The sequence below is a fragment of the Desmodus rotundus genome, chromosome 12 (assembly GCF_022682495.2).
Source record: "Desmodus rotundus isolate HL8 chromosome 12, HLdesRot8A.1, whole genome shotgun sequence".
Classification (NCBI taxonomy): domain Eukaryota; kingdom Metazoa; phylum Chordata; class Mammalia; order Chiroptera; family Phyllostomidae; genus Desmodus; species Desmodus rotundus.
Window position 1 is genome coordinate 87,009,794 of NC_071398.1, and position 23,580 is coordinate 87,033,373.

The 23,580-nt window shown below is 45.1% G+C and overlaps 1 protein-coding gene across 2 annotated transcripts in view; it reads left to right on the top strand.

Moving 5' to 3' along the window:
* The window catches only part of CENPF (centromere protein F), a 52,922-nt gene that overhangs the window by 26,773 nt on the left and 2,569 nt on the right, over nucleotides 1-23,580 (top strand). The window contains exons 11-19 of one of the 2 annotated variants that reach the window (XM_053915924.1): nucleotides 2,883-3,018; nucleotides 4,792-5,597; nucleotides 6,770-9,613; nucleotides 10,895-11,047; nucleotides 13,289-13,465; nucleotides 13,783-13,944; nucleotides 16,208-16,373; nucleotides 17,537-18,013; nucleotides 19,490-19,668. In XM_053915924.1, coding sequence (XP_053771899.1) covers nucleotides 2,883-3,018; nucleotides 4,792-5,597; nucleotides 6,770-9,613; nucleotides 10,895-11,047; nucleotides 13,289-13,465; nucleotides 13,783-13,944; nucleotides 16,208-16,373; nucleotides 17,537-18,013; nucleotides 19,490-19,668 — 5,100 coding nt within the window. The remainder of the gene's footprint in view (nucleotides 1-2,882; nucleotides 3,019-4,791; nucleotides 5,598-6,769; nucleotides 9,614-10,894; nucleotides 11,048-13,288; nucleotides 13,466-13,782; nucleotides 13,945-16,207; nucleotides 16,374-17,536; nucleotides 18,014-19,489; nucleotides 19,669-23,580) is intronic. The other variant, XM_053915925.1, reaches the window with a different exon arrangement.

The window sequence follows — 23,580 nt, forward strand, 5'->3', positions numbered from 1 at the left end:
CGACTATTTCACTGACCTTTGTGTCCAATGAGGACCGTCGTGTGCAAGGAAGGGCCTAGCCCAGGGCCAGGGAATTCACTCAGTATGTGTGTGAATTGTGTGTATGTGTCTTCTTTTGAAGAAGATCGAAGACTCAAAGGATTTAGTTGGCTCTCGCTTTTTCAATTGGCATTGGGATCAGACAAGTGATTTGCCCCGTTTGAGCGGTAGTACAACTTCCTGGGAAAATGTTGGTGGCTCTAGAGTGAGCAATATATGAAATTGCATTGTTTTTCTGCCACCTCCCTGCAGAGTGACCTTGGGACAATGACTTTCCCTTGAGTCTGACTCTCCTCATCTGCATATGGGGAAGAATAATACCGCTTCCTTTCCAAAGCTGGATTGCTGTTTAAGTTAAGCACTGGCCAGCTCCCTAGTGCTCAGCAGATCAGTGCCTGTCATGGATGGCCGCCTACACACAGCTCCATTTTCAGATGCTCATTTTCCAGATTCTGGCCTTTCAAAGTTCTTGAGTTGCTCATAGCTGTAGCATTAGAGGTGTGCCGGGTCCCAGGATTGGCTAAACATTTCTTCGTTAGAAACACATCTTTCTGGAGCTAAGGCCAGAATAGCGAAAGACACGTCAACCTTTCCATTTAACTGCCTACTCATGTCAGTGTCTCTAGTTACAGACAGAGGTGGATGGAGACCAACAGACACCTGAACAGGTGCTGTCCCCTCCACTTCCGGGGCGCACACAGCTTTGCATATGATGCCTTCTCAGGTTGCTTGCACCTCCAGATGTAGATGCTAATTGAGCTGATGCTAAGTCAGCCCAGGCAGCTAAATTCTAGTCACTCTCTCTCATGTTGAACCCATTCAGCTGGTCTTAGCACTGGGCTTGTAAATCTGGCTGCTCTGAGGGTTTGGGAAGAAATGCAAATACTGCCTCGCTGCCCTTGTTGGAGTACATTCAGGTGTTGTTCCTCTCACCTCTGCGATTCATTTCATGTCGACTATCCTGAGTTTGAAGAACCAACAGGAGATTGCAGTGTCAACAGTGTAACGATACTGGTGTAAGTCAGTAACATCATGGTACCTTAAAGACCCTCCTTGGCACACTGAACACTGCCGAGTGTGAAGGTCACCCTCTCAGTCTTGGGGTCAGACGGAGCAGCCCTTCCATTCTGATTGGTGTCTTCATTTGCCAACGTGGAAGGGAGGCAGGATTCGGACAAAGACAGGGGTTTAACTACAATGGGCTCTGACTTTTCTTGATGATGAAATGAACATGTACATGAACAGAGCTGCTGCCAGCAGGTTTTCAAGTACTTTCTCCCAGCCACATTCTCCCCCTTGTTGAACTTGGCTTTGCTACCTCAGTACCCATCTGCTGGCAGTAACCAGACTGATCATTGGAGGCAGCTTTCCAACACAGCACTGCCAGGGCCATCTGTTTTCTGTCGGTGCAATAGGGCTTGGGAGGCCGGGTCTTAACTGTTTCTTTAAAAATGTCCCCCTACTCCTCACAGGGTTATTTTTTTTAAGTGCATTTTTTCTATTTTTCTATATTTTTATTGTTGTTCAAGTACAGTTGTCTCCATTTTCACTCCAGCACACCCCGCCTCCAACTTTGCTCATCCCCACTTCCCACCCTCGAAACTACTGGCTTTGTCCATGTGACCTTTATATGTTCCTTTATGGCCCTTCCTCTATTTTCCCCCATTACCCCTTTCTCCCCTCCCCTCTGGTTACTGTCAGTTTGTTCTTTATTTCAATGTCTCTGGTTATATGTTCCTTGCTTGTTTGTTTGTTTGTTTGTTTGTTTTAAGTTAGCCTTATAATTTTCCCCTGAAGGGTGTGAGGCCAGGAGTTCCCTCAGTATGTGCCAATTCCCTATGTTCCTGAGGGATGTATATCATATAAGCTGAGATACTCATCAGCTACAACATCACTGAAGGTTGGGAAACAGGACACAGAGGATTTAGGATAGTTTGTGTCTTCTGTGGTTAATGAGCAATAGCACTCTTACCTGGCACACAAAGATTCCCTGGTTTTAGATTCAGAACATTACACACACCACCCCAGATAACAGAGTGGGGGTGCATCTGCGTCTCTGCTACATTAGTTGCACTTTGGTGCATGGATACTTCATTTGATCCGGTGCCCTAAGAATCTGTTCTCCCTGTGAAAGCTTCCACTCCTCCATGTAGAGGGAATTCCTCCTTCTGTGCTCCAGCCTGGTTTCCCAGAGCACATTCCCCAACTCTAGTCATTAGCCCATGACCGTGTTATAAGTGATTGGTGTCACTTCATCCTGAGGGCAGAGACTGTGTCTTTCTGAGATGACATCTTTTATAACGCCCATTCCAGCTGGTGGCTCAGGGCAGCTTTCTCTTGGTAAACACTTACGCAAGGTAACTTACTCATAAAGACACCCCTGTTACAGCGAACCTTAAGATGGTTCTAGAGTGCGAAGGAACAATTTTTCCTGTGAATATATTTTGTTTCTTGGCACATCGGACGTTGCAAAAATATAGTTGATCATTCAAGTGTGATAAGAACTTGGAGCTTATGTCCTTGGGGATCTTTTCAAGGGGATTTTCCGTCTGAGTGAACTCTTTAACAAGCATAGAGACAACCAGAAAGTTCAAACAAATAGATTTCTTGAAGGAAACAAGGATTTTGTGCTTTTGTTTTAACTTCTGTTCATAAAACCATTTGGTTCAATTCAGAATGTCTAATTGTATAAAGTGTTCAAAGGGAAGGTGTGAATCATCTCCCCCCCCCCCCCCCCCCCCCGTGAGATACCCCACCAGTTCCATTGGGGACTCTTACTGAGGCACAAGTCATATTTGCTACAGCATTTGTCTGGATGATAACCAAGTAAACTTGTGCTTTAGGAAATGAAGAAGCAAACCAGCTTCCTCAAGAGTCAGTCTGAGCAAAGTGCCAGAGAAGTCTGCCACCTGCAGGAAGAAGTGAAGAAGACCAAGCAGCGTTTGAGTCAGAGCCAGAATCTGGCAGAGGAAATGAGGGGTAAGTCAAACTTGGTGATGTGGACTGATTTCCTAAGCTGCTGTATGGAGGAGGGTGGATGGCATTAGAAACTTTGTTTCCATCTAGTCTCCCAGAAAGGTGTCTGCGGTCGATGTGGAGAAAGTTTTCTCTCTTCCACTTTTTGGTTTCTAGAGTGGTAGTTGGACATTTTGTTTTAATTGGACCACGTAGATCCCCCAAATGCCTGGGTTTCAGCTCTTAGAAACCGGAGGCCTCCATGTTTTCCACACAAAAGGAAATGGTCAGCGCTGCCTGTCTCCCCAGAGTGCTCTTGTCTGTCTGCAGTGACGCTGAGAAAGCTCGTCTCCTCCCTCGTCCCTCACAATGGAAACTCCCTCCGTGACGTGCGTGTGTCCCAGCCCTTCATGCCCATCGATTTTTGATGCCTCCCTTCACTGAATGACTTTGTCCTCACTGTAGAGCCACAGAGTCATGCCCTACACACCAAATGAATGTGCCGTTCCTTACCCACTTATCTCTGTACCGTACGTCTTCTTGTTACATTTACTCTTCTCCCCTTGGGTATCTGCACGTCTAGGATTTCTCTAACCTTTTCCATCTCCCCCAGGCAGCTTTCAATGTTTCCAGTGCAGTAGGTAGAAATGTTGGTCTTTCTTGAAAGAAAACCGGAAGAAAAGTGAAAAGTGTGGGCGTTTTCCATTGTCGGCCACTAGGGTCATTGTCTTAGGTCCTCATAAGGAGAGCTGACTGATAGCCCTTGTGGCCTGTGGAGAGCCAATCACTCGGTTGGTGTCCTGAGATTAGCAGGTGAAAACCAGGAGCTGGTTTCCACTTATTGTCACTCCTGCATGCTGGTTAGAATCCATGCTGCGTTTATCATCTGCTGTTGAGATTCTCACCTTCTATTCTCCCTCAACTTATTTGGGGAGTTGGGAGGATGCCTGTCACTGTTGAATGAAAGCATTGAGATGATTCTCAACTGTGTGTGGCCAGGGGGTGCACATGTGTTGCTGGCCAGAAAACAAGGTGGTAACGGAGTTTGGAAAAGCTCCCAGATGATTGTTGGATTCAGAGACACCAGTTTCACTGTGAGAAGGTGGGACGTGGGTGATACTTCCTCAATGGTACTCGTATAGAGGCCTCTAGAGGTGCTGATGTAAAGCACCTTTTCCTCCTTTGTACAAAAGCCATGGATTGTGGTGAAAATGGCCAAGCAGTTACCCATTTATTCTGGGAAATCAGAATCTCTCCCCAGTGAAGGGAGTATTTCCACTGCAGTGCTGCTTTTGTCACAGTTTTCTCTCTCTGAATAATCATTTCATAAGTGGTTTAAACTACGGGCACACCTCGGAGATAGGGCAGGTTCGGTCCCAGCCCGTGCAACACAGCGCGTATGGTGGAGGGTCTCTTGCCTTCCATTTATAAAACACACGACATCTGGGAAGCACAATACAACAGCTATTCCTGTCCACATACACACAAACACAGAAGAGAAAGGTTCAACTGCTTAGGAAAGTAATCTCTTGGCATTTCATACAATAGCACTTTCTTAAGCTGCCTAGAAAGCAAATGAACAAAGCACCCCTAAAAGGACCATGTTGCTCATTGACTTTCTGGGTCTTAGATGATTGTCTGGTGATCTACTTTGCAGGAGGTGGCCGGGCAATAATGCCGATTTTGACAGGGCTCAGGAGTTGTTAGTGTGTTTAGATTTTCTTTTTCAGTGTCACATTCCTAGGAAATCGATATTTAAAACATTGACAATGCTTTTTATTTTTTATTTTTTCATAGCTAAGAATGCTTCTCAAGAAACCATGTTAAGAGATCTCCAAGAAAAAATCAATCGGCAAGAGAATTCCTTGACTTCGGAGAAACTGAAGCTTGCCTTGGCTGATCTGGAAAAGCAGCGTGATTGTTCTCAAGACCTTTTGAGGAAAAGGGAACATCACATTGAACAACTAAGCCAAAAGTTAAGCAAAACCGAGAGAGAGTCTGAAGCTTTATTGAGTGCTTTGGAGTTAACAAAGAAAGAATATGAAGAACTGAATGAAGAGAAAACTCGATTTTCTCACTGGAAAAGTGAAAATGAACAACTCATAAAGCAGATGAAATCAGAAAATGAAATCTTGCAGAGTAAAGTCCATCAATTGGAAACTTGTCTTCAGACACAAGAAATAAGAAGCGATGAATACAGCAAGAGAGTGAGCACACTGGAGATGGAAAGAGAAAGCCTACGTGCGGAGGTGAAGAACCTTCACAGTGTCATCGAGAGCAAGACAGTGCAGGTGGAGACGCAGAAAGAAGCTCAGGCAGAACTCGAGCAGAAGGCCGCGTTGTCAGAGCAGAAACATAAGAAGGAAACAGAAAGCATGTGCTTGAAGGTTTCTGACCTCACTGAGCAAGTTGAAGATCTAAAGCACAAGCTTCAACTACTGTCAAGTGAAATAACGGACAAAGACCAGCGTTACCAAGACCTGCACTCTGAATACGAGAGTCTCAGGGAGCTGCTGACACCTAGTGACTCCCTGGTGACAAACGAGGCTCATCGCAGCAGTCTTCCGGCGTCTGAGCAGCAGTCTGAAGTGAATCATTCCTTGGTCGGTATACTAGGTTTTCAAGAGCATAAAATATATTCTAAAGTTTTTTAAAAATACAAACTAGAACTTTAGGAACCTGAGTAAACCTTTTGGGGGAGCTGAATTTCTACAGTGATTACATTTCAAGACTAATATGGGAAACTACTAAAGAGGTTTTTCCAAGCGTCCTGGAGAAAATCCTATCATGGAGTCAGAAAAGTGGTCTTGAGCATGTCTATGTTGTATGTTTTCATTCTCTGTGCGTTCATCAAGCTCACTTCCATATTCAACTAGAGCTTAGGAAAAGGAATGTGATGTGAATGTTACCACTCTAGCCCTTTCCAGCTATGTTTAATGTAACAGAGTTACAGTCATGAAACAAATGTAAGAGTTTATGGCAGATGACTGAATCATTTTCTAACAATTTACTCTGATAGAAATCTGTGGTTCCATATCAGTGGTGTAAAAAGACATTTCTCTGTGTATTGAATGGGAAAGTGCTTAGTTACTTCTGGCTTTGTCCTTCCAGTCTCCCAGCTAAGCTCCCAATGCTGTAGAGTCCAGGAGTCTCACTTCATTCCCTCTCCTTGCCGTTGTGTGATGGAAACGGCAAGTGCTGAGGAGGCCGCAGGGGTAGTCACAGCAGCTGACCCCTGTTTGACAGATGACAGGAAGGGGGTGTCCTGACATATGGTTTCTCCAAGAATCCAGTCAGTAAGTGCAGGCTTACGTCCTTGGGCTGACAATCTGGTCGTGACACCTCACCGCCTTCTCCTATTGAAGAATATCAGAAATGCTAAAGATGGAAGCTGAGCACTGTCTGTGGTATTGGTTAGCCTCGTGTCTCAGAATCACAAAGGAAAACTTATATTTCGGCTCCCTGGACAATCCCTAGTGAGAAAAACCCCTTGAAAATTCAGTGTGTGCCAGTGTAGACCATCAAACCACTGAAGGGTTTGTCTTCATGACACACGCCTGCGCCAGTGCCTTGTCCAGACAGGATACATCCTGAGTGTTTGCTTCATTGTGTTGACATTGGGATGGAGAGGGGAGAATGTGGCAGGAAATATGCCATTGGAAGACGTGTGTTTAGCACAGGCAAGAAGCCAGTGCCTACAAGGCAATAATGAGGCCTATTGAATCTTTTCTGACTCTTCCTGAAAAGTAAAATGTGTTCTTGTTATATGTTACAGGCACGGGCTCTCCAGGGCAGAAGTGACAGCTGTGACACAGACTGGTCAGAAGAGTGTGCTGTCGAAGGCAAAGACAGAGCACACAAGCAGGACCTGATCAGTGACAGGGATGTCCAGCAGCACCTCAGCCCAGAGATGGACAAAGTCACCAAGACTGCGGCAGTCCTGCTTCCGGGAGAAGGTTGTCAGGAGCAGTCCCCAGAAACCAGTTCTGATTCCCTAGTGGAAGACAAAGCCCAGGACTTGGCAGGGTGCATTTCCGAATTGTCACTTTCTGGTCCTAATGCTTTGGTGCTTATGGATTTTCTAGAGACTCAGGTAACCATCCAGAATCTCCAACTGCAAGTAAAAGAGACATCAGATGAGAATTTGAGATTACCTCATGCCATAGAGGAAGGTGACAAAAATGTTGAAATTTTGCTAAATGAAACAAAAGAGTTAGATTCAAAACTCAATTTACAGGAAGTACAACTACCTACCAAGATTGAAACATGTGGAGAATTGGGGAAGACAGTTGAAGAACTTAAGAAAGAAACACCAGATTTAATGGGAAAATTGGAACCCTTTTCTTGTGATGACCCGGAGTGCCACCAGAGAGGTGAAAGTTCAGCAGGCCTCAACTCTGGTTTAGAAATGGGCACAGCTAAATTGTCACCTGAAGTTACTGAAGATAATGTAGCTGAGGTGAACGATGATTGGAGAGAGAGCTTTCTCGATGGGGAAAATGAGTTGGAGAGGATCAAGTCTGAGAAAGGCAGCATCGAGCACCCTGCCCACTCTGTGGAAGCTGACTTAGTGATAGTTCAAACAGAGAAGCTACTTTTAGAAAAAGACAACGAAAATAAGCAGGGAGTTATAAGCTGTCTTAAGGAAAAACTCTCTGTGGTCACAAGTGAGAGAAACCAGCTTCATGGAGAGTTGGATACTTTGTCAAAAGAAAATAAGGAACTGCATCTGATGTCTAAACACATGAAGGAGAAAATACGAGAGCTGGAGTTGCATCAAGGAGAGTGTCTGTCTCACATCGACGTGGTGGAAGCTGAGGTGAAGGAAAAGACACAGCTCCTTCAGACTTTGTCCTCTGACATGAGCGAGTTGTTAAAAGAGAAAGCCCACCTCCAGGAGCAGCTGCAGAGTTTGGAAAAGGACTCACAGGCACTGTCTTCGGGGAAGAATGAGCTGGAATACCAAATGGGGCAGTTGAAGAATGAGAAAGAATCACTTGTGAGGGAATCCGAAAGCCTGCAGAACAAATTACATGAAGTGGAGCAGGAAAAGCTGACTGTCACTAAAGCCTTGGAGGCTGCAAGGACAGAGAAAGGTGAGGTCGCCTTGAGGCTGAACTCAGCGCAAGACGAGGTGCATCGGCTGAGAAATGGCATAGAGAAACTGAGGGTCCGCATCGAGGCCGACGAGAAGAAACAGCTCCATGTCTTGGAGAAACTGAAAGAAAGTGAGAGTAAGAATCATTCACTTCAGGATAAAGTGGAGAACCTTGAAAGCGAATTGCAGATGGCAGAAGAAAACCAAGAGATGGTGATTCTTGATGCTGAGAGTTCGAAAGCAGAGGTGGAGAACCTAAAAACACAAATAGAATCGATGACCGAATGCTTGAAAGCTTCAGAATTGGACCTCGTCACGATCAGGTCCGAAAAAGAAGATCTGACCCATCAGCTGCAAGAAAAACAGGGTCAAGTGTCTGAGTTGGACACGTTACTCTCTTCACTTAAAAACCTATTAGAAGAAAAGGAGCAAGAAAAAATGCAGATGCAAGAAGAATCAAGAGCTGCAGGGGAAATGCTGGAAAGAGAATTGAAAGAGCTGATGAAGGAGGTGGCAGCCTTGTGTGAGGACCCAGATGCCAGGAAGGTCCCGGAACAGAGCGCCCCAATGCAGAGAGTGCAGCAGCTGAGCAAGAGCATCAAAAAGCTGAAAGACCAACTAGACGAAAATGACAAGAAGCAGATCCAAGTCTTAGGAAAACTACAGGAAAGTAAGCATCAAGCAGATTTGCTTAAGGGGGAAGTTGATCAACTTGAAAAAGAACTGAAGAAGTCCAAAAAAACCCATGAGCGTGCTACTCAGGAGGCAGAGAACTCCAAAGCAGAGGTAGAGAAGCTAAAAGCCAAAATAGAGGAGATGGCCCCAAGTCTGAGAGATCTGGAAGCAGATCTTGGCAACCTAAGGTCAGAAAAAGAAAATCTGACAAAAGAATTACAAAAAGAGCAAGGGCTCGTATCTGAATTAGAAACATTAAAGTCTTCATTTGAAAATCAATTGCAAGAAAAACAGCAGGAAATCCTTCGGCTGAAAGAAGAATCTAGAATTGTGGAGGAGAGGCTTCACACACAACTTACAGAGCTACAGGAGAAACTGTCCACCTTGTGCGATGACCAGGGGACCTGGAAGGCTAGAGAACAGGGTCTGAGCGGTCAAATAGCTAATCTTGAACTTGAGAAGTCTCAGTTGCTGCAGGGCCTTGACCAGGCCAAAAGTAATTTCATTACTTTGCAATCTTCTGTGAATGGCCTCATTCAAGAAGTAGAAGATGGCAAACAGAAGCTCGAGAAGAGGGACCAAGAAATCAGTTTACTAAAACATCAAATTCAAGACCAAGACCAGCTTGTCTCTAAGCTGTCCCAGCTAGAAGGAGAGCCCCAAGTTATGAAGAAGCAAAAAGCAGAACTGGAGAGTCTGACTGTGGAACTGGAGCAGAAGATCCGAAGGCTGCAGTCCAAAAATGACACCTTGCAGGACACGTACCAAGTGTTGCAGAATTCCTACAGGGACCTAGAGGAACAGCTTGAATCGACACAAACGGAAAAGCTGTCGTGTGTTGAAAGAGTAAGTGGCTTTTTCTACAATTGCATATGTTGTCAGGAGGGAGGGAAACCACTGGTGAATTGCATTATCTTCTGGAAGGTGTTTGCAGTATTGGACCAAACTTTGTAACGTTTGCTCGATGGAGTTTATGGGGTCTTGAACTTCTGGGACATTGACTTGCCTGCAGTAGCAGTGACTCTTTCTTTGCTTTGGCACACATTGGCATGGGACTCCTGTATGGACTGGCCCAGGTAGTCAATGTGGCACCTGGACATGGGAGAAGCTCTGGGTTCAGCACAGTTCGTGGTTCTCATCACACTTCCCTTTGCCACAATGCCTCAGAATGGAGGCCTCCCCACGCCCAGGTGAGAAGCAGTGCTGCAGAGGGTATAACAGGTACTAGTTCAGATCAGAAGGCATCCCCTTTGTCCTTGTTCTGCCTTTAGAGCCTATAGGAGAAAGCAGTATTAAAGATGGCGATATAATTGTCACCAACAGAACCCTCATGGCTCCCAGTGTGTGTCTTGGGGATTCTGTGCTTTCAGTCCCCGTCTTGTACCTTGTCCTCGTGGAGCCTCCTGTTTTGATCGCTGACTATAAAAGGGAAGGTCTGCCGTCAAGAGGCTCTTGTACTAATGAAAATTATGATTTTGCCCTCCATGCTTGCTTACTGATCTAGGAAACTGATTTCTTCCAATCCCATTTATACTGCACAAATGTTAAAGGGAAAATAATGTCCAGAAAAATGCAGTCAATCAGAACTCTATTTTCCAAGAATTTCAGGTTTTTGGATGGCTTGCAAGAGATGGCAGTTGTGGTGGAGATGATGAGGAAAACTACACCCCACTGTTTCAATGTGAAGGGGCCACTGCAAGCAGCAGAGTGCAGTTGCATCTAACTCATCATAGCCATGTGTCTTGCCTCTTAGGATGGCATTGGAGGGTTAGTAGAGATCCAAGAGATGATAAAAACCTAACCTGCTGCCTCATCCCATGTTCTCTGATGTTGAAGTTGAATTCAAATTCATGCCTGTATGCAGGGTTTTGATACTTAGTAATGTTTTCTTCCCTTCTTATTCCTTTCCTTATTGCTGTCTCTGCTTCAGCCTTTGCTATAAAGAACAGGGAAGCTCACCAGCGGGACCTGAGCACATTAGTTGAGTGATTAGTGAAGGGAGGGTTAGACACGGTCCTTTTTCTCATTGGAGCCTGCAGAGAAGGGGTTGTGACTGTTGGATCACAGGGGTTAGTTTGGTCAACAAGGACAAGCAAAAGCAGATCCTGAGGAGCGATTCAATTTCAGGTAAAGTCCTTGACTTCGAGGGAAACGGAGCTGCAGAGGAAAGTGCACGAGATGACCCAGAACATCACAGACTTGAAAGAAGAACTCAGCGGAGAGAAAAACAGGCTAACTGAAGAATTAAACGTAATGTCGGAAGAAATAAAGCACACCCAAGTAAGTCCACCTGTGACGGATTAGCACTTCGGTGTGCACACTCTCCTGGTTTCTTCTGTAAGACCTTCTGGACTCTACCAAACGTGGCTGAGCTTTTGAGAGAAACACTCGGAGCGCTCGTGTCAGGGTCAGACAAGCAGTGGTCTTTGCCCACCAGCAGTGCCGGGGGCCCAGGAGGAGGCTCGAGCAGCCTCAGAGCACAGGACCAGACCTGTCCTGGAGCCCAGACATTTCTCCATACATGACCACCCTGTACACTATTAAGTCACATCAGAAGTAGATTCCATGCAGTTTTCAATAGGCTGCTTTCCTCGCCTGCTGCAGATTAGCAGCCAGAATGTTGCTACAGGCCAATGCACTGATCTTGCTGAGAACTAACAAAGTAACACAAAGAAAGTTCCAGTAACATGTGGAGTGAGAGCAGTCTTAGGTGCTGTTTTAGAGCAGGGTTCATGTGGCAGATCGGTAGCATCTGGGCAGCCACTCCCCCTGCTGTTCCCATAGCAGACTCTGCTGATTCCCATTGTCTCCTGTTCTCCTGAATCTCAACACTCAGTCCCAGGAGCTGCCACGTGCATGCAGTGCTGCTAGGGGCAGCGAAACCTGTTTGCAAACCCAGTTAAATGGTGAACGTTCCTACAACCACACAGTCCTCATGCGGCTTCCCTCCTCCAGAATCCTTAGAAAAGGGTAGCACAGAGTTGTGATTTTGACCCTGAATTAGTATAGGGAGGTTGAAATGGTATTTGTAGTAGCCTGTAGAAGGAGCTGTGGAAATTTGGACTTTTCTTCAACTACGGTATGGAAGCTGAGGAACATGTACAAAAGTTGGCATTGTCCTGGCCAGGTAGCTCAGTTGGTGGGAGAGTCATCCCGATATGCCAAGGTCTTAGGTTCCATCCCAGGTCAGGGCACATACGAGAATCACCAATGAATACATGGAGGGCTAAACAGCAAACTGGTGTTTTTCTCTCCCTTTCTCAAATCAATACTTTAAAAACTGTAAAGTTGGGGCACTTAATCTCAGCAATTGACTTGAGTGATTTTTTGGCAATGCTGTGTGGAAGGAGTTGCCACCGATGATACATTTGAATGTTGCATCTGCTGAAAAGTGCCCTGGGACTGAGCCGTTTGGGGCTGTCTCAAATGTGTTGTTATTTGTACTTCATTAGTAGGCTCTACTGAACACAAAAGCTGAGTGTCTAGCCTCAGGTTTATGCATCGGAGTGTGGGAACCTGCAGTGACTTCATTCATTCATTTATTCATTCTGTAAACAATAAGCACTCCTAGGGGTAGGGTGTACGATGTGGAACCATCTGTGTCTTGTGCTGATTGTACTCATAGAGCTTACAGTCTAGGCATGGAGGGGGAGGGTTGAGGGAAGAGCAAGCAAAGACCTTGAGAAGACTGGATGGGGCCACCAAGGGGAGTGCCATGTCCTAGCAGCCAAGGAGGAGGCTCTGTGAATACGGAGGAGTGGTCAGCAGCCTGGGGACCTACTCAGAGGGCAAATGAGTGGTCAAGGACTGCAGTGTGCTCCTCGCATCTGCATCGTGGAGGTGTATGACACCATGGAGCTAGTTGAGGAGGAGCTGGTGCAGGAGGAGCTGCGGTGAAGGCAGGTTGGAGTGGGTTGAGTGAAGGGGACATGAGGAGGTGGACATGGCCAGTGTGTATACAGACACGGGTAGATGCAGCTCTGTGGGATCTGGCGCCAGGAGGAAGATGCCTCCAGGGCCGGGGTTTTGCCTGTCCTGCACAGAGAAGAGAGGGAGGAAAAAGAGTTCAGGGCGCCTGCAGGGAAGTTCTTACAGCGATAGAACGTGGCCTCTGAGCTGTTCAAGGAAGAAAGTGTAACCCTGGAGGGACTCGAGTATGAAGGCTGAATGGTGGTGCTGTTGATGAGGGCATGGAATGATTGCCATGGGAACCCTGAAATAAGCCAGCCCCATAGCCTAGGAGGGTGGAGTCCCAGAGTGGATTAGTTGAAGTCAGGTTTCAGAGGTTTTGTGGTCCCATGGCTGTGACCTTGGGGGTGGCTGGGTAGAACAGAGGAAATTGTCACTGGACATGAAGTTGCCATTGAAAGTGAATCCATTGCGAAGGATCATTGCACTATTCTGTACAGATTTTTGTCTTGCTCGTGAAGTAGTTTTTCCTCCTCAGTACTCAGCTTTTCCGGAACACATCTATCAAGGTTCTTCATTATTTTTCCATGATTGTATTAATTTTCTCATTAGGGTCAATTGCAGGAATTCATGCTAGAAAATACTGACTTGAAAAGGAGCTTGGACTGTATGCACAAACACCAGATGGAAAAGCAAGAGAAAATGAGAGAAGAAATAGCTGACTATCAGAGACAGCTCCAGGAAGCTGAAAAGAGACATCAGACTTTGCTTCTGGACACAAACAAACAGGTGAAAAGTGGAGTTTGGTACCTGGGGGAGCTGGAGACTGTGTGTAGACCACAGTCAGGAGACGTTTGTTTCACAAGAAGGTCAAAGGGCAGCATTATTGTTATGCTCTAAGATTTTGGGAAGGGCTCCGTCCTTTGAGCTGCACGATCTTTCTCCCCGTTCCCTGCACACGTCTCATCAGATAACTTCAGCTGTAAAGCTCCATCTGCATCTCGCAGTAGGGTGGCAGGAGATGGGCAGAGTGCACTTGAAATGGTCCTTGCAACAGCAGGTTTCTTTTGGGGGAGTTTTGCTAAAGTAGCATTTCTCTGCCGTAGCATGAAATGGAAATCCAGACATACAGTGAGAAGCTGACTTCCCAGGAAGAACGCGTCAGCTCGCAGAAGGTGCAGATAGACCTCTTGACGTCCAGTGAAGAACATCTCAGAAATTCTTTGAAAGAAAACACTGAGCTTTTGGGAGAATTGATAAAAACCAAGGTATGTTTCCTTCTCCTTGGTTCATGACTTAGAACAGTTTATACGGGAGAATTGTGGTTTTAAAGGTATTGACTTACGAGATTTCATTTTCATTTTTATGGAAAAGTTCGGAGTAGTTATGAATAATATCACTCAGCAGTTCTGCTGAGCTCTTTTTAAAAATCAGTGCATGGCCTCACAGACTCGTGGCGGGAATGAACTTCATTGCCCAGTAAATCCTCAAAGGAGAGGCTGTGAAACACTTCTGGACATGGACATGAAGATTAAACCAATAACAGACTAGGGCAGGCCTCTCAGCTGTAGATAATAATTTGGTAGGTAACTGCAAAGACTTGCTTCATAGGTCTCCAAGTTCACCACCGGCACCAAACCCACTTTCCTCTGCCTTCCAGGAAGGTCAAGGTGTGGCAAAGCATTTGGTCAGGCACTTGGCACATGCATGTGTCCACTCTCCTCTTCCTCTCCACAGGGGAGCCATAAAGGCTCTTGGCTAGGAACAAGAGGAGGTGAGCCCTAGTCTCAGGAACCTGACACTGGAGATGATGTAATTCTCCTTGGAAAGGGAGGCTGTTTTGATTCCTACAGAGATGTTTTTATAAAGTGACTGCCATCCAGAAGGTACACTAAGGAACCTGGAAAACAAACACCCTCCAGTAAAGGTCTTTACGAAAAGAGGGTTTACATTTTATAAATTATGATACTGTGTGTTGAATATATTCAAACAGAAAACGAGGTATCGACTTCTGAGGTTTATTGCTCTTACACAGTGATCAAGAGGAAGGAAATATGCCGATAAAACAGACACTCATAAAATTCACAGTAACATGAATGATCAGTGATGTTCTGCTCCATGAGAGATATTAGGTTTCATAATGGAAAGATGTAGCTTCGGGTGTACTGTTTTACACACTTTCTGCCCTTTTACTCTTCGACAGTTTTACTGGGGGGAATGTGTGTTTATATTCACACCAGGTACAGAATGGTGCGTTGTTGAGTCTATTCAGACCACATGTAACTTTTCTGACGTATACTTGACCAGCATCCTTGCAGTTGAAATAATCCATCTCTAATCCAACTATGGTTGGAAGCAGAAGTAGAAAATTTCACAAGTGCAGATTTATTGCAACATTGCTCATGATGTCAAGATGAAATCTACAAAAGATGAAATCTGGCAACATGAGTATGGAGCTCTGGTTTTGGTTTTGGTTTTTATAGTTCGGTGTGCTCTTATGTCTCCATGATCTGCTACCAGAATCTCTTAGAGCTAAATGGTTTTGGAATTCTGCATCTTTTGATACTACATAACGCAGTGCATGTGCCATATATTATGGAATATTCTAGCAAGATCTAGGGTCATACTTCATGCCAATTCATATTTCTGTAGCAAAATGTGTGAATATTCCCACAAGGAAGGACACATCCACACTCTAAATACCTTGGTATCAGGTCCAATTGTGCCTCTAAATCATTTGCAGAGCTTTTCTCTTTGGTTAAGTGACCATGTATTCTCCCACCTTTCTACTCACTTTCTAGTTGAGCTACTTATAAAATTTAAATTGGTATTGTGAGCCATAATATTGTTTAGCCTTCACCTGGTGTGACTGGAACACATGCCAGCTTAGGTATTACACTTTTATATCAGCACAAGATTGCAAATGGGGACATATTCTCTCCGAATTTTTGACCCACAGAGAATAAGTCCATGGACTCTGATCCCCACCCCCAGGATGTGATTCCCACGGCATAAACACAGGCAGAGTGAGCCACTGAGGGGAACACTGGCTTAGGAACCATGCTTTGTGTTTGTGGATGCGAAGAAGGGGCATCAGAAATGCAGTGTCGACCGGGGAGGCTTAGGAAACTGAGAGGAAAGGGTGAATTGTTTTATTCTTAATTAGATGTTTTAGTGTGAACATAATAGTTGTTATATTGACAATATATGATTCTTAATTATATCTCAAAGATTGTTTGCTTTGTGTACTTTATATTTCTAAAATTTTTCTGTATTTTTTTAGAGAGAAGAGAAGAGAAGGGAGGGAGAAAGAGAGGGAGAGAAACACTGATTTGGTACCTCTCCCAGGCCCCCAACCAGGGACTTGGCCTGCCACGCAGGCATGTGCCCATCCAGGGGTCTAATTGGCAACCATTTGGTTCACAGATCAGCGTTCAGTACACTGAGCAACACCAGCCAGGGCTCATAATGATCTCTCTATGTGATTATAAAAAAAATTGAAGGCTTTAAACTCAAGTTTTTGTATTGCAGATGGACAATCAAACACAGATAAAGCAGCTGAAGAAGGAAAAGGAGCGTGCGGAGGGGGAGATCGCTTGTGGGCTCAGACAGTATAAGCTGCTGGAAGAGGAGAAGCAGCGGTTGCAGAAGGAGCTGTGTCACCTTGAAGAAGCTGCACAAGAGAAGCAGAAAGCAGGTGGGGTGAGCTGGGCAGGGCCCCGTGCCCAGGCCGGCAAAGCCTGGTGTGGGCACAGGCAGTGTCTCCGTGCTCCACTGTCCTACTGCATGCTGATTCTCGGCGGTTGTCCTTTTTCCAATTTCTGAATTTTATGCTCGGTGTGGGATCATTCATAGGATTCAGAGGGAAGCCTGTATTTTGACCTAGAACAATCACATCTCATGTTCTATAAAACGTACAAAAACCTGGCAGCACTTTTTGCTAATGGGCCATTCCAGGAAGAGTTTTCCAAGTGAGGTGCATTTACCTAGATCAGCGTCACAGGCAGAGTGGTATCTGAGCTGGCACTGCTAGTTTATGGACACCTGATCCTGGTTGTCCTTGGCCCATCCTTGTGTGTCAACTCCACAGAAGGGCTTGGGGACTCTGTGTCAGGGAATGGAGGTAAAATGAAAAAAAAAGACAACTTTTCTCCACTCATGCCTGAGTGGAATGCTTCTCACTGAGTGGAAAGGTGATGATAAGCACTGTGGCAGTGGCTCTTCTGGACCAAGGCTCAGCAGGGTGGTCCAGGGGTCTTTCCTGCTCAGAAGAGATCTTGGAGTTTACGGAGCTCCAGAGAGTTTTTCTAATGGATTTCCTGCCAACCATGGCAGCTAAAAGTTGACCAAGATCCCATCTTTTAGCATCCCCCCAAACTTTTGTCCACTGGACCCTCCATTGCTTACAAATAATTTTTAGAGCTTTTTAGGACCTGTCTTCTCACCAGCCCCTTCTACCTCCCAAAGTCATTACAATGGAGGAGATTTCATAGTCTTGAATGACTTATGTTGTTCATTTAGTGGGTGGGAAGCATGAAAAAGGAATAGAGGAGAGGTGCTAAAGTAATCCATTTGATTTCATATGAACAACTACGAGAACGTTTCATGGGTTAGCTGCAATACAAATTTGAGATTATGGTGGGTTTTATTTAAGCAGCCCTAATAAGACTTATGTAATCTGTTAGAGTAATTACCCTGATACGATCCCTCCCAAACAAGGGTTGTTAGAACTCTAAGAACATGCATGGATATAGCTCCTCCACATCTACCCCCCAAAAAGAATTAAAAAACAAGTTTTGGGTTTTCTGCTTTATGATGTCGAATGTCAAGGAAAGAGTGTCATGCTGTGATTTTTGACAGGTGCTCTTGTGGATGCTCATGTAGATGAACTGATGATGGAGCTGAAAGAACTGAAAGCAGCCCTTGAAGGAAAAAGCAAGGAGGCAGAAGAGTACTTGGATAAGTACTGCTCCCTGCTCATAAGCCACGAGAAGTTGGAGAGAGACAAAGAGATGTTAGAAACACAAGTCGCTCGTCTGAGTTCACCACAGTCTCCACTGAATGTCCAGATTTCCCCTTTGCTAAAATCATTTGACCCAGAGTCACCTCCAGTCCCTCGTGTTACTGAAAAGAAGGGATCATCCAGCCAAACTAAAGCTTCAGGCAAGCGGCAAAGGTCCAGTGGGATTCGGGAGAATGAGGGAGGAACAGCACCTTCCACACCACACACGTTTCCTAAAAGAAGCCAGAAGGCGGCCAGAAGGGGCATTGCTCCTGCAGAGGATGCGGAAGACGCTGCGTTTGAGCCCGAGGGACTTCCAGAAGTTGTAAAGAAAGGTGCGGCAAAATTTTAGAACAGAATTATCTGTGTTCTTTTGAAGTCCACATGGAATTTGACATGCAAAAAGACTTGTGAAGCATGGAGTTTTAGGTTATTGTGCAATTGTACAAATTAATGTCCAAAAAATATATATCTTTTAAGATGTGTATTTTCCTCTCTGTTGGGAGACTGAATAGGATCTAGTTACTCGTGTCACACTACAGAAAGTGCTGGTAAATTTGCAAAATGATTGTTAAAATCCTGTTTTGCATTTGATATTCCTCTGCTGAAAAATCCCCAAATCTAGGACACCCTTTAAGCTTTCTTGTCTGTAGTCACTACCTGGAGTGACTCAGGTAGTACATGAGCTGGAGGAGGGGCCCGATGATGCAGTCCCCTGGCTGAAGCTACATACCACTTTTTTAAAGCCCCATTGGTCCTCCAAGAGAGGTCCAGGGACAGGGAACGGTTGTTACTGGTCCATGACCCCCCTGCCCCCTAAAATATGTACAGAGATCAACACTAAGACTTTAAAATTTTCATAACAATATGACATTGTCTGGACATCCAAGCACATTACCATTTCCCTGTGGATTCGTTCTTACTGTGTTGTACAAAACTATCATTCCATAGCAGATGACAACTTACCCCATCCCTGCCCCTCCAAAAAATGATCAAACTGATCCTTTGCCATAGATGGTTTGAGAAGCACTGTTCTCAGTCACTGTATCCCTTTGGAAATCTAGCCCCCAAACAGTGAGCCTTCCCTTCTCATTGCTGTGTTTTATTTGTACTTCAAGGGTTAAAAACCAAAACAAACCAAACGTTGCTTTAGTTAGCCATTAATGCAGCTCGGGAGTGTGTGTGATACCCTGTCTTCTAAGGCCCTTGGCGTGGCCTTTCTCCTCTTGGTCACCACGAGTCACGTCAGTTCTTTCTTTGGAAGGAGGTGGTGTAGGCGGAGAGTGAAACTGACGTCAGCCTTAGGGAGGTCAGGTCTCTGCCCCTCCAAGTCTCCGTGTGACAGGGGTCACCTGAAGTAGCTCTTGGCATTTTACATTTTCCCCCCTGTAAACAAGAACTGGCCTTTGTTTTCCTTATTCTTTATTTTGATTTTTTTCATCTCCCCCCACAATCCAAAATTTACAGGAGGATTTGCCTTGTGCGTTCTTCGGATCTTAGAAAAATGCAAGTTAAGACATCCTCATAGAAGAAGCAGGAAACATTTTTCTCTTTGATGTTATTTTCCCCTTCTTTTCCCATTGTATGTGTGTTTTTTTTTTTTAATGTTTCTAATAAGGGAAAACCTGTTAGTTATTTATTCAGTTTGACAACTCCCAGGGTGACTGAAGTTAACCCCTGTCTTCTGTGGCTGGGAGAAAGCATTTTTGCAATTCCACTTATCTTGGTTAAAACTTGACCTAATGCATATCATGTTCATTACAGATAGAACTGGACCTCACAGTGTTGACAGGCAGCTTTTTTGTTCCTAGGGCTTGCTGACATCCCAACGGGAAAGACAAGCCCCTACATCATGCGAAGAACCACTATGGCAACCAGGACCAGCCCCCGCCTTGCAGCCCAGAAGTTAACACAGTCCCTCCTAAATATCCACAAAGAAAACCACGCTGGGACCTCCCAACCAAGAGTTGCTGGCAGCAGATCACAAAAGGTACCCCCTGAGAGCAAGTATCTACAGTTGGACGTCAGGAAATGGCAGGGTTCTCTGGGCGAGGGTTTGACACCACGCCCTCTGACTTGGGAGCTCTTGCAAGTCTGTCCTTCCTCTCCATGGGGTACAGAGAAGTCAGTGGTGAGCAGCCCTGAGGATGCACATTCCATGATCCTGCTGCGACCTGGCCCTTCCCCAGCAGGTCCCTCAGACAGTGTGATGGGAAGTGGCCTCGTTAGATAGAATTCAAAGGACTTGGAAGAAAGTTTCAGGCATTAGCACTGAGGGATTGGAAGGGGTGCTTTTCATTTTGGCACAGGCCTTGGTCATGGTAATTTGGTGCTTTTTCCTCTCCTGCCGCTGCCCATTCTTCACTTTTTATTCCTTCTTTACTTTCTGCCAAAAGCACGCATTTCACTGGATGTCTACAGTAAGGAGCTGCTTATGGATTTCGCTATTTTGTTTGTTGAGGACTAGGACCTTAGTGATCTCTGTGTACCTTGCAAACAGCCTGGTAAATATTATTTAAAGCATAGAGAATATCTGCTTAACAAATCTTGTAGCATTTCTATAATCCACCATCTGCTCCTGTCATTTAGGTACATGTAGTACGTGCATTGCGTCGAAAGTTCACATTTTACTTTCTCACTGTATTGAACTCTGGCTGTGAGCACAGTCAGAAAAGGATGAGGAGAGGAAGACCCAAGTATTTAATGCCCAGAGCTGACACCTCCTCTCTCTCAGTGCCACACCCTTGCTTTTCTCCCAGTGTTTTGCAAACTAGGGATCGCAGGAATGTTGTTGGACGTTGCTGGAACAGCATCAAGAATTTAAAAATTCTTGTGATTTTTTTTTTTTTTTTTTTTTTTTTTTTTTTTTTTTTTTTTTGCTTGTTGGAGTTTAAGTGTGCAACCTGATTAACTTGAACCAGCAAACAAAATTTTCAAAGTGTCATAACCCTTATTTGTGTAATGCAAGCATTCTTAAGTGAGCAGGTGTTTAGGATTTTGGATACCAAACTACAGTGAGGTTGGTGATTAGCTCAATCAACACAAGTGCATATTTGCGAACTTGTTTGTTGATGTATAAGACGTTTAAGTATTAAGGAATTTATACCTATTAAGTTTCTCTATAACTTACATTACAAAAAAATATTTCTTATTCCAGAGTGAGGTGGAAAGGTCAAATTTTCTTTCAGTCATTAAAGTTGATAGTCCCTTACTCGTACTAGAAATATTCTACCGTTTTGTGCAACGTTTTTCCTTCCGTCATCAGTTCCCCCTTCCCTTCCATCTAGATTACACTTTTGGATCCGGTAACAACAAAACACTGAGGAGAGTATCCTGGGGTGGCTCCTGACATTCCAGTGACCATTAAAACAGCTTCTTGGCACCGAAGCTATTGACCATAAGATAACCCCTGACCTGCCACCCAGGAGTCCGGTTCAGGTCCCGGAGAGGCTGGGCCATTTCCTTAGGTGGCTGACTGGTGGCTCCTTAATCCGCAGTGCACGCCAAGACCTATCTGCTGGGCTCACACTTACAGGGATCCAGGGAGGTATTTGGCTCTGAAACAGGAAATCATGACATAGGTAGTAAGTACCCTGCACTTCCATTATGTCGTGCTGGTTCACTTGATTGTAACCACTTGCTTAAACGTGTGCCTTCTGAGTTGCAAGATGGGTTCTGTGAGGTTCCCCATTGTTTGTGGCTTCCCTGTGTCCTCCTGTCTAAGGTGACGTCTGGAATTCAACAGATATTTGTTGAATGAATAGAGCTGTTGATGTTGTCCTGAAGTGGCTGCAGAAAGAAATAGATGTTTGGAAAGTGTGTTAGGAAATCATGCCGTGAAATCAGCACACAGGTCTTTTTCCTCTTCTTTTCTTTGGGGGTGATGGGAAGTGGAGTTGCTTGTGGAGTTTGGACTTACTCTCTAAGAAAAAGGGCTCTGCACTCTAGGGGGCCTGCTCTGCACACTGCTATTGAATGCCTTGAGCAGGGAGTCCTAAGCAGTGTTCCTGAATATGTGTGATCCCTGTATGAGCTACGGGAGGCAGGAGGCACCAGCGGTTGTGAATCGCTGAGCAATGTTGTGCACGTGTGCAACTGAACGGGGGTCCTCTGGACAGGAGGTGACAGGAGGCTTCGTGATTAGATGCAAACTTCAAAACCCGGCTTCCTGAAATTTAATTTAATTCAAAATTTCCCGAGTCACCTTATAAAATGCTCATCTTATCTATTAAGCATATTTCATCATTCAGTTTGAAAAATATAGAGCAAGGCATCGTTTTTCTAAAGCAGTTGCTTAGAAACACAGGATTATCACTTTCACCTGAAGTGGCTGGCTTGAGTTTGGAACAAGACAGGGACACGTGACAAGTTCAAGGGGAAAAGAAGTGAAAAGCAGGTTAGATGAGGACCATACTCGGCTATGTCTCTGGGGGGAAGAAACCCTGGAGCTCCTAGTTGCTGCAGACAAGGGAGTGTGATGTGTGTAGACCTGACCTGAACCTGGGGTTGCTCAGTGCCGGTGGATTGGCCACTAGGTTGTAGAGGATGATGGTGATGCCCTCACCACAGCCCCTGTCAGTCAGCAGTTCTGTGGGGCTCTACATTTTTTCCCTAGTTATGAGGTTCATTTTCATGGAGCCATTCACATCCTCACCCTCTCCCCACTGTGAACCAGACATAGTGTGTAAGACAGGGTTTGGGTGAACCTGAGAGTCTAAGTACCTGGTGAATTTCACCTCATGTCGTTATCGACAGGTCTGAGCCTAAGGAGCCTGCCTGAGGATCACATCCTTAGTTTAAACCCAGGTCACTGACTGTAATTCCTTCATTTGTATCAGAGAAATTGAATCTAGAGGCGAGGACAGTCCAGGGATGGACTTTGGCTATTTAATTAGGGTTAAGAAACAGTTTTGCTAGCTCAAATTCTCTTTCCCATTGGGATCTTTCTCTGTCTCTTTTTAACAGTGCACCTAAAGATTTGATTCTCCAGCATCTGATGGGTTCAAGGGAAAAGCCTGTCTTTTGTATCACGTTCTACTTTAAAACAAAAGAAAGAGTACTAGTAAAACTGTTTTTTTCCCATCAACTTACCATGGATGGTAATTTGCCAGTCAGTCCTCATCCTGACCCTTCAAGGCTGCTGCCCCTTTGAAGTGTCCTGCACGTAATCTGAGGTAGAGGCAGGCTTTGCAAGGATGTCACCTGTTGGCCAGATTTGCTGTGTTTTCTCTCATGAAATGTATTTAGCTGCCTTTTAAAACTACATACTTCCTATGGAAAGAATATAAACGGGGAAATAATTTCCATTCTTTCTTCTTGCTGCGTCGCAGGAGGTCATTGGCAGTCACTTGCTCAGGAAGTGACCTGTCACAGCGCTTCCTGTCGGGGCCAGGACTGAACATGCATTGTCCATGGGAGAGCCTGTCCTCTGTTTCTTTGTGTTTGGTTTGCATTGGTTTCAAAGATCTTCCTCCTGGAATCTCCCACTGTTACCTTTAACTTTGGTTAAGTGAAGCGTTTGTGTACTTCATGTGTCTTGTTCCTCTTTCTCTTCTGACCAGTATCTTCTTTCACTGATATGTGAACCTCCAAAAAAGTCTTGACTGTCCTCTGCTTCTTAAAGCCTTACATTTGCTGAGTTCCTGCTTTCTCCTGAAAGGACAGGCCATGAGAATGGGGATGTACTGCCCGCTGGCTTTTGTAGCAGATTGCTGCCCTTCTGCTATCATGCAGACCCAACCTGAAAACCGCACAACAATGACCCAAGAATGGTTAAAGTGTTACTTGAGGAACAGGAGGAAGGACTTTTCAATGTTGGAAAGAAGGCTTACACCTGCGAAGGTGGAGTCACTCACTTGGGTTTTATTCATTTGAATGACAGTGGCGGCTTCAGTAAGAGAAA